Raw genomic sequence first — 18,158 nt, forward strand, 5'->3', positions numbered from 1 at the left:
CTGGAAAACAAATGAAAACAATTCTAAATATTACTGATAGACGAAACCACAGCTGTCAATCAGTTAAATAATGTTCAAAGCAAAAACACATTTACATTTATTTAGAGACAATGCAGCACTTGGTGAAACTAGCAGTTCCATCAGAAGGCCCAAAACAGAAAACATCACTTTTTTTTTTAAACAAGCAATAGGATACAATCTAGTCCGAACCATTCTTTCATTCAAGCTTCATTCAAAACTGGTTAATGTTTGCAAGAGAGAGTGAACTGCAGTGGTGTGCCTCAAGAGTCTTAAAGTGTCTCACTTTTATTGAGGCTCCAGCGTAGTGTGCCAGCTCTTTAATGTGTTGCCCTTTCTTCCCGATGAGTGCTCCTACTGCTGGAGTGGGAATGAAGAGGTAGACCACTTCCTGTTCAGCAGTCTGAAACACACACAGACAGCCTTGACTCCTGCTAGTCAAGTTTAGACAGACAGATAAATAGAAAGATGATAGAAAGATTATAGATAGATAGAGATAGACAGACAGACAGACAGATGATAGATAGACAGATAGATAGACAGATAGACAGATAGATAGACAGATAGATTGTCGATAGATAGACAGACAGATGATAGACAGATAGACAGACAGACAGAGACGATAGATAGACAGAGACGATAGATAGAGGATAAGATAGATAGATAGATAGATAGACAGACAGACAGACAGACAGATAGACAGACAGACGATAGACAGATAGACAGACAGAGAGACGATAGATAGACAGATAAACATAGATAGATAGATAGATAGATAGATAGATAGATAGATAGACAGACAGATAGACAGAGCTTTTCACAATACAGATTGCTTCAGCAACTTTACAGTACACCATTAGCTTCACAAAATTAATTCAGAATTCAATGATCTTTTTCAACAAAGCGGCTGCAGCATTTTTCCAGTAAATTAAATTATAAAATCCTGTATTGTTTATTTTTAAATTATGATACCTAATGCAATAACTAAGCTTGACACACTGAATCAAAGTTAATTTATAATTCGAAACTTGTTCCATTTTAAAGTTTATTATTTGCATATAATGAAATATCTATAAATTAAAGGATCATGAACTGCTCAAGGGGGCACTGCATTTTTAAAAAAATATTTTTTAATAACGTTTCCTGAAGTGCATCTATAATCTTAGTATGTTTTCATCAATAAATTGTATTCATGGTAATTTTTTTTACCCTGGATAGATGGGAAGAAAATAATAATTCATATAAGAATAATTCATATTTTAAAGTGGGGAGTTTTAAGCTTTAAAACTTGCATGTAAAACTTGTATATGCTTTTTTTTTTGTTTTGTTAAACAACATTCTGATTCTCCATTTCATGACTCTTCATTAATATCATTCAATGATTCTGGCAATATGCCATGTGTCAACATGTTTATGTGAAATACATGCAGAAAACAATGTATTATTAAAAACCACATTTACAACATTCATATGATTTTTTTTTATTCTACATGATTAATTTCAAATTTGAATTATTGTTCTGCATCTGTTCGATACCACAATTCAAAATCTTGAACTTAATCATTTAAAATACATTTTTAATATCCTGAAGATCTGAATGGCTCAGATCTCTGCAACCTAAAAAAAGGGGCAGATGAGTGTGCTACAAAATGATGTATAATAAATGTAATTGAAAAGGTTCTTATGAGCTTAAGATTGTATGCAGATTTATGGAAAATTATTATGAAAGATGTATACTGACATACACATATAATAACAAGTACTCACTGCCTGCTGAAGAGATAATGCTCCAGAGGAGGGAACCCCATACAGACCACCCAATGGAGGGCCCTGCAGTGGCAAACATACACATGGAGGATGTGGTGAGACCAATGTAACCCACAATATTAAAGCTAACAGTTGGTTATTTAAGATATAAAACACACTAAGATGAAAGACGACTATCTCTCACACTCCCTTTACAGATCACACATTCTTTTCTCAAATCATTGGCAGCTTGAAGTCCTGATATACACATGCACATCGTGATGCTCACCAGCAGGGGGCTGTAGTTGGCTGGGGCAGACAGAGAACCACGCAGACCAGAGGCTGGAGGGAGTACAGACAGGCCAGAGGAGAAGATCCCCAACGCACTCAGGTTTAGACCGGGGGGCATCATGTTAGTCTGCTGCTGAAACCAGAGATGGAGAAAGATGTGAATCTGAGAGTACAAGTGAGACTTTATGCAAAGCGTGGAAGGAATCAGTCTTGTTCAATTTCTCAGGTTTATGTTAGTCAAACAGTCACTGAATCAGCAAATCAAATGGATTAAATGAATGAGTTAATGCCAATTCACATCCACACTCTGCCTGATAATCACTGTCTGTCCAGGCAAAACAAGTTCTGCTTTACTGAGATTAAAGAAACAGGATTAAAGCCACTGTTAAACCCAAACTCTGTGAGAACAGTTAAAGGATATGTTTGGTGTTTGTCAGTCCGTATTACATTGTTCTCTGCTGCAATACTTGATTCAGATCAATTGTGAGTATATAAGTCTACTGATTTACATTGACTGCTATATGTATATGCCAGTGCTGTCCATGGTAACATGTCAGCATATTCATATCTTAAGTTTCAAAGTTTTACTGGCCTTGGAAGACATCAGTAATTTTATAGTAATAAACCTTTCAGTAGATGAAAAAAAGTTGACCTATTTTTTCCTGATTTAACCCTTAAAAGTTAGTTCAGTTATAAATTAAAGTATTTAGGTTAATGCATTTAGGTTGAATAAGCAAAATGAAATACAATTTTAGTCTTAAAACCAGATAACTTAGATGTTGCCATTTCTAGGTTTCCCCAGTGTACCTAAATATGTTCGCTAAGTAATTCATATAAATTGGAGGTTAAAATTTGCTGATTAATAGTAATACATAAACGTGTCAGAGCTTAATGAAGCTTTACTTTAACAAGACAACTCTACAAGTATTGGAGGATAAAAAAGGTATTTTTCTACAACCAATGAAGTTTTATAATTACACATTTTTAAAATAAAATACCCAATCCTTCTAAAAATACAGGTTTAAAGTTCTGTAAACATGTGTTTTTACTTTTGACAGCAACTCAAAATATTTTCATAGCGTGCAAACTTCCACATAACTGCACAGAGATCAGTTCAGGTCAGTTTCAAACCAATCAAAACATGCAAACAGTCTGGAGCACATGTCGATGTACATTCATAATTCTCCACTTTTTATCTTTAAACAGGGCTGTCAATAGATAAAATAATTGATGGTGATGCAAATTTTGAATTCACAAATTTTGGTCGAAAGTGATCTCATGTGATGAATTCAGCTTTCAGCTCTAATCATGATAAATTCGTCTGTTAAAAGTCCCATCTGGATTCAATTTGCAAGTAAAGGTTAAAGGCTTCCTTCATCATTTACAAACAAACAAGAGTATTGCTGTAGGATTAGTGTATTTAAGAAGAGAGAAAAAAAATACTGGCCCTATGTAACTTATTATACAACACTTTTCACAACCCCTGTTGTTTCAAAGTGACTTCACATAAAACTGTTTTATCTCTATAAACAAACTCCCATCCATCCAGCAATGAAACCTCAAAAGTTATGATTTACTCACATTAAGTGAAGCCACATCATTCTCATGGGCTTCTCTAAGTTTCTTCATGATCTCCACTTCTGCATTACAGCACTCCTCCACCCCTCCCCTCACCGTGATGGTGCGTTCCTGGTTATATATAGTTAGGTCTTGTAATCTACAAAAAAGAAAATAGATCAGATGAACAATCAATACATATACAATTACACCTCAGTTTCTTAACTAGGTCCTCTCCTATGAGACGTTGTTTAAACTTTAACTGATGTCATCTGTTCAAGATGATCTGTACACAGCAAACTTACGAAGAAATAGTGATCTTGGTCCCAGTATCTTGCTCTATCTTCTTCAGGTTCCTGCCCTCCTTCCCTATGAGTCTCCCAACAAGGCTATTGTGGGCCAAGATCTTCAGAGGAACCTCTTCAACACTGATTCAGAGACAGAGAACACAATATTATTTTCGTTTTTTATTTCTTTTTTATAATAAATCTGAGAACAACATGAGGTTATTTGCTTATTTACACAGTTTTAAATTATTTGTCTTAAAAGAATCAATCCTAAAGCAAAAGAAGCATGTAAAACTTTGATGTGCCCTACAGTCTGAAGAGATACTGACATCTTGGTGTCATTGGCCTCTTTTTCCATTATTTCCAGGATCATCCTGCAGGCTTGTGAACAGCCCTCGTTAGATGAGTGGATAGTGATGGACTTCTCAGTTGCTCCTGCATTCTCCTTACGATGGATATCTACCCTGAGACAGAGCAAAGGATCAAATTTATCACATTTTTTAATTTAACAGTCACGTGGATAGAGCAAAATGGATATTAAGAATTGGTTAAGATCTCATAAATAAGAATGACTATGCAATGTTAGTGATTAGAGGTGCTCAGTATATTGTAAGCCAATATTATTTAGTTTCATTAAAACTAAATAACTGTGTTTAAAAAAAATAATATTTTGCAATTTGAAAAAAAAAAAAAGTAAAAAAATAAATGAAGTATACCTGATATAAATATTTATATTTCACCAAGTTGCCAGGGCAATATTTCTCATTTTAATTTAGTTCAACTTACTGTACTAAAATAACTAAAAAAAAATAAATAAACATTAACAAACTAAAAATGAAAAAAAAAACAACAACAACAACAACAATACAAAATTACTAAAATCATAAAATTAAAATGAAGACAGAAAATATAAAACTAATAACTGATTCAAATGAATAATAACTATTCAAATGAATAGTATCTCGATGATACTAAAATAGCACTATATTGTTTGCCAATTACTGGAAATAAATAATTTCTTACAATTAATACCCACAGTGGAATTGCGCACACACAGCATTTAATTGCGACCAACAAAAGATACTGTGTTCAGCATGTTATATTAAGCACGTCACACAGCATTTAAGACCTCAATTTCAAGTTTAAAGTAGTCAAACAAGAAAAACACGTGAAGCTCCTTACAGGTTTATTCTATCCCTTTGTGCTACATATAGTACATATAGTTGTCTTTTGAACAAATTAACAAGAATAAACCCTGCCTAAAACAATTCACAACATGTCAAAGAGTATCCACATACAAATATTTGCTGTAGTTAACTTAAAAGTAAAGCATGCAAATATGCTTGTTTCATTATACTAGTTATCTGACATAACTATAAAGTCTACATGATGCTTTCAGCTGATGTATACAGCATTTTTAAAATTATGATTAGCAGGTTGGTCATTATGTATGATATTACACTATTTATTTGTTCATTATCAGCGCAGAAATGTCCTACTGGTACATCCGTATTTGTGTGATTAAACTATGATAGCTATTACATCTTTCAGTTATAACTTCAATAAACGAAGCAATTCCAAGAGGGTCCTCACACCATTAGTGCTTGGGCCCTAATTAAACTTATTACTAATTAGACAAATACTAGTTAAAATGTTTAAAATATCAAGACTTCTTACTTGGACTGTGTCTGCTTTGTGATGTTCTTTATAGTGAGTCCCTCTTTCCCAATGATGGCTCCCACAAACTGAGTGGGCACTAGGATTCGTAGAGGCAGCTCTTGCTGACGATGCCTGGGCCCCTGGGGGCCTCCCATGGCCCCTGGCTGACCAAACTCCTGCTCCCGACTTCCTGTCCCCATTTTAGATGCCCCTCGCGGGACCTGGGGTCTTACACCCCCGTCCCTTCCTGCCTCCTCGTCCAGTATGTACGACACACTGAAGGAGTGATTCTCAAAACTGTGGCCTGTCAACTTTTCAACAGCCCTGGAGAAGAATGAGAGAGAAAGAGATCAGTCAATCATTAGATCAATCACTAGATCATGAAATACTTTACACAGACCCCAAACAACACTTGCAACAAGAAACAAAGTACTTGTTACACTGAGATAATATATACTGTCATGAGTGGATTACAAAAATGGATGGATTCCAACATTAAAAATCATTAATGTTTATTTCGCACAATTCGTATGATCTGCTGCTCTGATAGCCATCTCATTAATAGGGTTGGGCAAATTTTAAGAAGTGACGTTCATTCATGAGGAATTTGAATTGAATTGCCCACACCCTGCAGGCTGCCTTGGAATTTGAATTAAAATGACAAAAAGATGTATTGCAATTCAAATAACATGAACAGCCAAACAGTCAGAGCAGAGCAATTTCATTAGTGCAACAAAACATTCACTAACTGCACAATTTTTTTTTTAACTATTTATGCTTATTTATGTTTTGATGTGAAAAATACTTGATTAGACTTATTTCTCTAAAGTGTTGAATACTGTCAAATTAACAGAAACAGTACAACTCCATAAAACATCTATCCTATTTTAATTTTAGAAATATAATAATTATTTTATGCAAAATAATGAAGTGAGCTCCAATTCAAATGTTTGGGGTGAGTAAGATTTTTCTGTTCACAAGGGCTGCATTTAATTGATCAAAAATACAGTAAAAACAGCAAGATTGTGAAATTTTATTGCAGTTTAACATCACTTAGAAAATTAATTAGTTAAAAATTAGTTAAGAAATTTAAATGTAATTTGTTTCTGTGATCCTAAGCTGAATTTTCAGCAGCCATTACTCCACTTCAGAAAATATTCTGATATGCTGATTTGCTGTTCAAGAAACATTTCTTGTTATTATCAATGTTGAAAACAGTTTCATATTTTTGTGGAAACTGTGGTACATTTTTTTTTTCAGGATTCTAGAAAAATAGGAACTTCAAAAGAGCAGATATTATTTGAAATAGTGAAGATATTTATAAATGTTATAAAAGTTTTTTGTCATTTTTGATTAATTTCATGACCCTTGCTAAAATAAAAAAATATTAATTTATTTAAAATAAAAATAAAATCTGACTGATTCCAAACTTGTGAATGGTAGTGCATATAATTTAAAATGAAAAACAAAATGTAATGAAATTAGATTAAATTCTAGCTGAAATCAACTTCAGGAAATGAGCCAGAATTGAATTCACATAAGTTGAACTCTGAACGGTGTACAACCCTGCTCACTACAAAAGCTGGTAAAATCGCGGAGCGCCGGTCTGTCGCCCTATGACAGGAAATAGTAAATCAGACAACTCACAGCACACACATACCCACCCATTGGGACAGACCTCCCTCAGATCAAAGCTCCAAAATAAGATCCCTGGAGACAAGAAATCATCCAACCCCTAAACCCTTCTTCCACAACACACATATATATCAAGATACATAAAACAAGGCACTGCCCAGGAAACCAACTTTTTACAACTGCAACCTAAACTGTGATGGCAGCTTGATTGATCCATTGTGACTAGAACTGCCATATAAATACAAACAGATCCGTTAACCTATTATCTGCATTATCCCGCGGGAAGAAAATCCCCATGTTCACTGATGTGGAACCACTTTAGAGATCTAAATTAGTTAACGGGAAGGAACATTTGATGATACAGGACGGGAGATCTGTGGTTTAAAGAGATGTTTGAAAGTGTGTGTGTTCGTATGTTAGCCATATGAGAGAAGTTTAGGGTTAAACACCAGCTGGCTTGGCGACTGGTCCAACACACACACACACACACATTCACAGAGGACTTTTATAAGCTGCTGGGAACACAGTTACCATTGTTTGAAGCCAAGTGTTCAGTCAGGCATGAGTCCCGGAGCAAATATTCTCAGCATCTCTCAGCTGATGTCCATTCATTCACAATTGTAATGCTACAAATGCAACATCAACTATGTGAAGTGTTGTCAACCATTAGCTATGTCACCAAAGTACTGCGGATTTACATTTTTGGAATTATCTGCATCAGATTTTGTTTGGTTGATAATCATTGGAAGAAGGACTTTTATATTGACAGCACCAGGACTTTTATTTTAACTAGTGCTGGGCAATGATTAATTGTGATTAATCGCATCCAAAATAAAAGTTTTTGTTAACGTGTGTGTACTGTGAATATTTATTATGTAGGCCTATATATAAAAGGCACACACATACAGTATATATTAAGAAAATCTAACATGTATTTACATGTAAATATTAAATTATTTATTTTCGTATAATTTATATTATATATAAATATATTTCATATATGAACATTTTTCTAAATATACACAGTACACACACATACTGTATATTATGTACACAAAAACTTTTATTTTGAATGCAATTAATCACAAATCAAAAGTAAAGCTTGCATCTTTCCAACTGTAACTGTGTTTAAGTATTTGTTTATATTGGCTGGTTACTGAAAACAACATTGAGTGGAGTTCTCTCGCTGCAGTTACTCAGAAGCACAGAATGAGTAAATAACCGTTTGCAACATAATATAACAGAATGCAGGCATTTCAACATATTGAACTATACTTAATTTAACTGCCATCTGAATGCTTAATGCAATGCACCAATAGACCACCCTACAAAATGCAATGCCAGCAAGCAACATGTAAGCAGGGGTACATGATACACTATAAGCTATTACCAGCTGCATGTCTGCAGTCTGAATTATCACTACCACAACAAGAGCAATAACCTACACCTCCGGTAAAAGTCTGGATATTAGGTGAGATTCACTTTAATCAAAAAGAGATGGGCCAATAAAGCTATACATTCACAGATCTGTTCAAAGCAGGTGTGTGTGTGCACCAGTCAGATGAACTTAAAGCAAGTCACAGGAATAAACAAGACTCACTATCAATCACCAGTGACTGTAACAGGGTGACATATCATGCTGCACTTGCGGGCCAAATGACATCATGGCCATAAGAAGATCACTAGGCTACATCATCTCCACTAATGAGGTCAGATGAGTGTCAGTTACTGTTATGACACCACCTTTGACTAAATTTTTTTTTAGGTTATATCAGTTTACACTGTAAAGAGTGGTAACACGTAGCTTTAAAAGATAATCTTTGAAATGATTTAAGTTGGTGTAACAAAACATATTTAGGCAGATTCAGCCATATTAAATATTTCTGACTTTTTTTCTGACTTAATTTGTTTACACTAGTCCATTTTCATTTTAAAACGGCATTTTAAATAAAAACAATTCTTGTCTACACTGGAGTTTTCACTGCGTTTCAGAAACGATCTCCGTCTAAACTACACAACCGAAAACGCATGTCAGAAGACATTCATTCAGGTACAACCACAGATATGTATAGTTAGATTCCCTATTATTTAGATGGCGGACTGACGCGTCTACATGCTTGGTGTGGTCGAATGGGAATCTACCTATCTATATCTAACAAATATATGGGTACAACAATGGGCATGATGTTACTGTTTACACGGTCATCAAGGATACGCAGAGCGAATGTGGGCTTCCACACCATCGATTTCAAAAAACCCCGTATTTTTCAAACTAAAATGAAATGCAACTCCGGAGTTTTCAAACTAAAACGTGGTCTGCAGCGTTTTCCACACCACAACTATAACGCTAAAGGAACATAGAAACAATATCATTGGAATCACTTACAGAACGAATTTTTTCCAGCAGACGAATGATACAAACATTGACACCCAATCAGAATCAATCCTGCTGTAACGAGCTCGAGAATTTAAAGTGACAGACGAGCGTGCGCTTAGAATAAACAGAAGATATTGTTCGCTGATATGGAGGCTAATATCGTTATCTTTATAGTTATCGATCTTGGTGTGAACAGGGCTTTATACTACCATTCAAAAGTTTGAGGTCAGTACAATTTTACTTTTGAAAGAAATTACTTATATTCAGCATGGATACATAAAATTGATCCAAAGTGACATAAAAGGCATTTATAATGCCATAAAATTGTTTATTTCAAATAGTCAAAAACAATCATTATAATTTTTAAGCCGTTTTTAACATTGATAACAATAAGAAATGTTTCTTGAGCAGCAAATCAGAATATTAGAGTGATTTTTTTAAAAGAACATGTGGCACTGAAGACTGGAGGCTGCTGAAAATTCACCTTTCCATCTCAGGAATAAATTATATTTTACAATATATTCACATAGAAAACTGTCCTTTTAAATTGTAATAATACAATTTGTTAAAAAAAAATAAAAAAATAAAAAAAAAAAATCTTTATTTTGGGTCAATTAAATGCAGCTTTGGTGAGCATAAGACAGTTTAAGAATCTAACCGACCCCAAACTTCTGAACTATACTGTAGATGTTTAATTTGTAGGTTAATGGACAACATATTTTTGTTAACATTTTCAAAGTACCTCCCTTAAGCCATAATTCTTTTCAAAACATACACATTACAAAACTGAGACTAGCTGTCATATGAATAACTGCAGTAAATAATTAAATTGTTCCTTTAAGGGTGCGTAAACAAACATTGTACAGGTTTAGAATGGCATTAATAATATTAAAATGGCAATAATAATAATAAAAAAAAAAACACACACAAATGTTTAAAATCCACTTTCAATTCACAACACGTTTTTTTTTTTAAATCCAACAAGAATTCTGTATTGTCTATAATTACATAATATTTACTTATAAACATTAATTTGGTTTTCACTATAAATGTTTAAGATATTAAAGATAAAAGTAATTTACCTCACTGTGTCCACACACTTGCTGGGACTAATACAAACATTAACTGCTCTAACTGAACACGTTAGTGCTGCCAGAGATCACCTTTGCACTACACCCTGCTTTTCCAGTTCTGCAGACATGCTGAGACTACTGTTAAATTCCACTATTTTAAATACACAACTGCGACACACCTTAAAGAGAAATGGAGATGATACGCTCAGAATGCAACAATGACTATCCTGACAGGGTGCCAAGTCGTTTTGGTGTCACCGATCAACGTTAGTCATGTAATAGTTGTTTCAGGACCAGACAGGTGCCAGGATGGCTCTCCACCCATGTGTTTAAAGATGACAGGAAAACTTGATCAATTGTAATGAGTTACAGAGTAAGTCTTGCCAGTTGTACAACCATTGTCAAAGCACATCAGGGCCATGACAAGAGAAATACAGGCAACTATATTGAAACTGTAATGAGCCTGAACATTCACGTAGAGTGTGCACATGACACATTGCTTATGACGTGAGATCTTCAAAACTAATCCAAAGACATCAAGACAAAAGCTACAGGAAACACCCAGAATCAGCTTTAGTTTTGGTGATTTGAGCCTCAGGCTCTAAATAAACAGCAGGATGATGGACGAACAGACTTTTATCTCCAAGAAATCTGGAAAAACCTGCACAAAATAACCAGAACAAAGTCTAAAACCTGCTGAGTCCAGTTACTCCTGCAGTAGATGTAGGATAAGTTTGGCAAGTGGCAGTGACACCCACCCGCCTAGAGACACTTCTAAGCTGAATTAACCCGATTTCCCACTTCGTCTCTTAATCACTTAAGCGCATAAGCATCCTGAAAGTGTGCAAAGAGTCAGAGCCAAGAAACAGAGTAAGTGCATTTTCCACTGGGACAAAAGATGCTTGGAGAATGACAAAAAAAATATATGTCTTAATGTTGGACTCCTACTGTATAACATTATCATAACAGATACTCAACAGCCAAGCACTAGGTGTAGTCGCCCTCAGTGCTTTGGTGTGGAGAAAAATAATTTAGCCTCCCCAGCAACTAATGCCTGCCCCACCTTAATCAGATCTGCAGTATCTAGTCATCTACTGTATACTAGTAGTATGGCACCTGGAGGTCTCAATCAGCTCACGACCCCATGAAGTGGATGGGGTTATTTCTGTCCCATTGCCAATCTTAGTCAGAGTTACTGCCAATGGGATCAAAGCTAAGACACTATCTGACCCCTTAATACACTGAGTGATCCATGTGACCCTTCACCTTGGCACATTAGATGCATCTATACTATTTGAGTCTGAACTTAAATGTCACTTTGAACTAGTGATGCCACAATTCTCAACATAATATTGAACTGCTTGGTACAACATCCGCGGTTCAATACTTGTGAATTGCTATTTTTGGGTTTTGCATTTTAATAATTGCTCTGTTTGTGTGCCCAGTTTATCAGTCTGATAAGTGGTGTTACCGCCACCTATCTCTCAAATGGACCACTGACACACTATCTACAATCTCAATTAGGAGTGTCAATGGTCCACTTGAGAGATAGGTGGCGGTAATGGACTATAAGTCTGCAATCTGCCATAAAGCAAGAAGAAAACGACGACGCCTCACGCACCTGGCCGCCTGCTGCTGAGAACGCGCACAAGAGAGTTCTAACAGTTCAGACATTGCATTAATCAAAGGTAAAAAGGATATAAATACTGTTCAGTTTATTGCACAGACCAACTGTTTTGTGTCTTTACACATCAATGTATCATCACGAGCCGCAGGGTTTAATTTTGTTTTGTTTGTGTATGTTTTTTTTTTTAGTTTTAATGTATGTTTTAGCCGTGATTCCCATCTACTTGCATTATAAGACTGATAGACTGCAACGGTTTGAGCTAAAAATCTTGGTTTGTGTTCTGCTGAAGAAACAAAGTCACCTACATCTTGGATGCCCTGGGTGTAAGCAGATAAACATCAAATTTTCATTTCTGAGTGAACTATCCCTTTAAGCTTTAGACAGTCAGCAACATTTCAAATTAACAATGAAAGAAAAGCTGTTTTGTAAGGGAAGTCACACTGAATTTTGTATTCATCTTTACTATTTTATTTCAAACAGTGACTGGACGTCATAAAACAAAAAAAACATCGAATGATTCAGAATTAGACTTAAAAATAATTCAAGTGATTTTGATAATCTGGTTCATTTCTGAAATTAAATTTTTGTTTTGGCTAAAAGGAGTCTGAATGGCTGGTAACTTAATTTTAGAAGCCAAATTGGCTGGTGAGTGAAAAAGTTCATTTCAAAAACTGATATTATTGATTCTATTGTAAATAAAACTCATAAATTCATCAATGCAATTTATTTCGACCTGAAAAAATTCTCAAAATCCTATCAACAACTCACAGATCGAACCAACCCGCACCTGACATTTTGTTTTTCCCTTTTTTGATAACCTGTTACACTTTGATGTACTGTATGTCAAAATAAGAAAGAAGTCACTACTTCTTTGCTGCTTTAAGGTATCATACATGCATTTCCAAAGCAAAAAAAAAATATCTTTAATAAAGTCTTTATTAAATAAAATTTTATTTCATTTCATTCAATACAATAAAAAATGGATTATTTGTGTATACTACAACAATGCACCACTAGTTCAGCAACAAGGTAACTACAATTCGAACTGAATTTGATTTCAGTCTCCCATTTGGAGCAACACTTTTCTACAGTGCTGTTTCTGTCTACGAAGAGCACTCCAGAAAAGTCCTTAAAATTTCATGATAGTTACGATTCTTTATTATTTAAAAAAATGTCACCAATGTCTACATGTGTCCTGCAGATTGGTTTTCTAAAAAATTGTTGCTCTTAGACCAGTAATTACTGTCATGGTTTCAATTCTGAAGGCCCTGGTGTTGTTTCTTTATTGAATACGAAAGAGCCAGAAATAGAATTAGTGCCTCTTTTCACATTGCAGAGGTACACCTGGACATCGCTTGCCACATTAACATTCAACATGCACTGTTTTCCCACAGCAGCATCCCGCTGCCCCCAGTGCCTTATCCATTAGCATTCTGCATAGCTCAGTCAATTATTTAGGAGTTGTGCTTTGTGTATAAGCATTCTGATGCCCTCTACAGCACAAATTAGTGTTTAAGAGTAAACCGCATTAATTAGCATACTTGACAAAGTGACTACATGCAGTGGATTAGCTATTTGTAAAATACAACACAGCAGGATTTTTGGCTACCCGATACAGAGAAATAGCAGGTTTTGCTCATTCAGTTCAGAAATTCTTAGATTATTACATTGCAGTCTAAACAATGAAACACACAATGAACTAAGGTATTTTGAGTCTCAGTGTTTTTTTTTTTTACTAACATCCTTCAAAATATCTTGTTTTGTGTTCTACAGAAGAAAGTCATTGATTTTTAGTATGATATGAGGGTGAGTAAATGATGCAGATTTTTTTCTCCCAACAAACACCAACATTTCAAAGGATTGATGTTGGATTTACAATGTTGCAAAACACAACGGTCAATATCACACTGCCCCAACAAACACTAACAGGTTTATCACACTAATCCAACAACTGTTAGAATTTGGTGTTTGTTAGGAACCATAGGTATAGATACAGGGATGATGTGTCTATCAACTTTCAGCAAAGTCACAAAACAAAGTAGTGATCATTCTAACCTAATGAAATTTTTTTTACACTTTCACTTTCATATAGGTAAATAAAAATTATAATAAGAAATATAAAATATAAAAAGAAATCTTAGCATTCCCATTTGCTCCAAAAGTGAAAACAAAACCTATTCTACTCTCCCTGACCCTACAGAGGATAAATGACATGAATAATGGATGCATGGATGGTTCCTGGAGCTCAAACAGTAAAGCACTGGTTTGATTCCCAGAAAATGCATGAACAGATAAAATTTATACCATGAATGCAAAAGATACTTTTGATAAAAATGTATGCAAAATGCATGTAAATGTCCTGCATTTAACTAACCTTATCTGTGTATACATGAGTAGTGCATGTGTGAGTATAGATTTATGTCAGTCTTAGCTTGTGTAAACACTGTTAATAATGCATGACTATTTCTGCGTAACATTCTGCAGTTTTTAGGAGAAAATCAGTACGACTTGACAAATATCAATAATGGAATGTAACAGAGAAGAATACCAAAACATTAATGCATCAGCAAACCCTGTAAGACTTGCGTAGAGATACACAGGAACCAACTGTGAGAGAAAGGACTAACAGCAGAGGTTCTAATCACTGCCCGCTGCTGAAAAAGAGACCTTTAAATCAGTACTCTACCAATTAAAATGTCAGGACTAAAAGATGTATCATACTGTAGATAAAGACAAAAAGACAAACAAAATTAAAGATAACACAAATCCTTCTACAGCATTTCCTACTGGGCAGAGACCTCCTTGCAGGCAGTTTAAATGTCATATGCGCCTCCCCCCACGGATGCCCTGCCAATTATCTCTCGCTTGGAATGCACTCAAGATGTATGTGATGCAAATGAGATTTAAGGACTCACATCCATATTTCAATGTGTGAGAGGCATACTTGCTGCATAAATATACTAAACAAGGCAGATTTGCATATGTATGAGTTTCCCCTCCCTCACCATCTCATTAAAAACAAGACGAGAGAGAGAGATTCGAAAACACACAAGACTCTCAGTATTACAAAAGAGAACAACTACTGATACCTGAACTACCGGTCAAAAGTTTGAAATCCTTATGATTTTTTAATGTCTCTAAAAGAAGTCTCATATGTTCACCAAGGCTGTATTTATCTCATCAAAACCGCAGCAAAAACAGTAATATTGTCGTAGAATAGGCCTATCTCAATAAAAAAGATTTGTTTTAAAGTAAATTCCCACAATGCAATGCTGAATTTTCAGCATCATTTCTCCAGTCTTCAGTGTCACATGATCCTTCAGAAATTACTCTAATATGATTTTTGAAGGATCATATGACACTGAAGACTGGAGTAATGATGCTGAAAATTCGGTTTTGCATCCCAGCATTAAATTACATAAATAAATAAAATAAAAAAAACATTAAAAGATCTTCATTCCAAACTTTTGATTAGTAATGAATGATACCTTTGCCCAACTTGGCACGGATGTTCCAGTGATCATGAAGACCGACGGGACAAAATAGTTTTTAGAAAATGTGAGCGTTCTAGATCTTCATTGCTACAGGTATCACAGGTTTGCTCCAAAGCAGCTACTCATTCATTACAGATCAGATACCAAGATTCCTCCTTAGATGTAAAAAAAATAAAAAAGAAAAAAATTCCATAATTTGTGACATCAACGCTCTGCGTTCCAGACTCTTGCTTCGTCAAACCTGACATACTGAAGTAATTCATGCATGGTGTATTCCCTCACCAGGACACAACTGAAGTCTGAGCCAAGCAGCGCTCTACCAGACACATCATCCTTTAATCTGAGGGGATTGGGATTATTAGACACAGGCGGGGCCTTTATTAAGTGTGGTTACACCCCCTGCCCCCAAACATGCACACATACACAGCTCACTCCAATCCTCCTGAAGGGGTTAAAAAGAGACAATCCAGCATGTACACTATCCATAGACACTGTCAAATATATAATACATATGCATGTTTTATGCAGAAAAAAATTCTATGATGTGTATGTGTCAGCGTTTGCCGTAATAGAAGCAGTTACAGACTAATTAACAATCCACTTCTGTGTGTTTTAATAATATTAATATGGCATACAGATCTAACCTGGCCATCAGATCACTGACTATCACGTGATTCACAAGAGGCTGAAGAAGCATTATCTTCATCACAACCTGATCCTCATCCTCTGACCCAGTGTGTGTGTGTGTGTGTCCATATCCTGTAGCTCAGCATCTAAAGAGCTGACCTAGTGTGTTTAGAAATATGTTACCATATTTCTTAAAGACACCCGTTTCTGCAAACATATTACTTTGGTAATATATTTGATGTTTTATTTAAGTTTCATTTTGAGGTCAGATGAACAACAACTGATCAGTGATGGGGGGGGGGGGGGGTTTTAAGAAAGATTGATTGAAGGAAGATTTATGAACCTTTTTGCTTAATTGGAAAGACAGACTTGAAGCAAGTCTTAAGACTGTGTAAGAGATTCAGACATTAATTCATTTTCAGTATTTATCTGTTTTAATGAGTTAGGTTAGTGAAGGATTCATTATTTTATTTTAAACAATAATTGTTTTGAGCAAATTATAAGAGTCATAAGCTTTTGTTTCAAAATACAAAAATACAATTCACACTGTACAAGCATGTGCAGTAAGTGAAGACAATACAATAGAGAGAAGCATTGTGTTAGCTTTGGTACACTGTACACATGGTACACTGTATTTTTATCAGATTCAAAAACAAAACCAAAAAATCTAAATATAATTTCTTTTGTCATGCCACTGTAGATTCAGAGTGCCAGAGTGAAATGAGTGACTCTTCTAATATGATTGCGTCACAGTCTCATACTGCAACAGAACAAGTTACAGGCAGACACTTTGCATTCCAGAATAGCATACAAATGCACATGCACGCAAATACATTTGGTAAGACTGACTCAATTTACAAAACCACAATGCAGAGATGAGGCAGCTGGGAATGGTGAACTGGTTCTTGTTAAGAAAATACTAAAAAACTGTTAGAAATACTAGAAGAAACGCTAAAATTCTTCAGTCAATGAAAAACAGAAGGCTAAAGTACTTGTATACGGAAACTGTTTTCTGCAGTGCTCTTCAGCAGTAGTGCAGTGCCACTGTACTGCACCTTCAGTTCAAGAAAGAATAATGTCCTGCATGCAATAATTTTTTTTTTTTTTTTTAAATCTGTGCAGATTAAAAAAATCTGTGCAGCCTGATTTCTTAACAGTAATTGCAGGACAACCACAAAAAGTAATACAGCTATAATGCTTACACTTCATGCACAGTAGCTGTAATATGACAATAAAGGAATAGTTCGCCTCAAAAATTACAATTCTGTCATCATTTACTCACCCTCATGTTGTTCCAAACCTGTCAGTATTCTTTAAAATATCTTCTTTTGTCTTCAACATAAGAAAGAAACTTATACAGGTTTGGAATGAGGTGAACTATAATAGCAGGAAACTTTAAATCCACTATAAAAAAGTAAATAAAATAAATACTCTTCCACACAGCGAAGCAAAGTTATCCAGCACTGATATCACCGTTATCACTTCTGGTAGTGGTAAATATAACTGAAGCATAGCTTCTACCTTTCTAATGTCAACTCTGAAATACTAGCAACACAGTGATCCTTGTTACTCAGTATTCTTGTCACAGGGCAACTGGTCACCTGAGTGTTCAAGCTGCAATGCCTTGAAGAGCTAAAATTTAATGTTGATTGCCGTTCTTGACTACTTCATGACGTGCAAGTCATCATTTTCGTCACTCAACGGTTATTGTGTAATGTTTACTTAAGGCTTGTCAGTCAGTGTAAATACTGACTGGTTGTTCGTATG

The 18,158-nt window shown here is 35.1% G+C and overlaps 1 protein-coding gene across 5 annotated transcripts in view; it reads right to left on the reverse strand.

Annotated features, from left to right (window-relative positions):
• igf2bp2b (insulin-like growth factor 2 mRNA binding protein 2b) overlaps nt 1–18,158 on the reverse strand; it is a 30,870-nt gene that overhangs the window by 5,444 nt on the left and 7,268 nt on the right. For 2 of the 5 annotated variants that reach the window (XM_042716371.1, XM_042716373.1), the window contains 7 exons: nt 5,577–5,882; nt 4,229–4,363; nt 3,918–4,040; nt 3,637–3,772; nt 2,054–2,188; nt 1,786–1,848; nt 305–421 (listed from right to left, as the gene is read on the reverse strand). In XM_042716371.1, the coding sequence (XP_042572305.1) occupies nt 305–421; nt 1,786–1,848; nt 2,054–2,188; nt 3,637–3,772; nt 3,918–4,040; nt 4,229–4,363; nt 5,577–5,882 (1,015 nt within the window). Of the gene's footprint in view, nt 1–304; nt 422–1,785; nt 1,849–2,053; nt 2,189–3,636; nt 3,773–3,917; nt 4,041–4,228; nt 4,364–5,576; nt 5,883–10,652; nt 10,791–15,758; nt 16,154–18,158 lie in introns of those variants that run through there. The other 3 variants (XM_042716375.1, XM_042716374.1, XM_042716372.1) reach the window with 3 other exon arrangements.

Source organism: Cyprinus carpio, chromosome B1, assembly GCF_018340385.1.
Source record: "Cyprinus carpio isolate SPL01 chromosome B1, ASM1834038v1, whole genome shotgun sequence".
Lineage (NCBI taxonomy): Eukaryota > Metazoa > Chordata > Actinopteri > Cypriniformes > Cyprinidae > Cyprinus > Cyprinus carpio.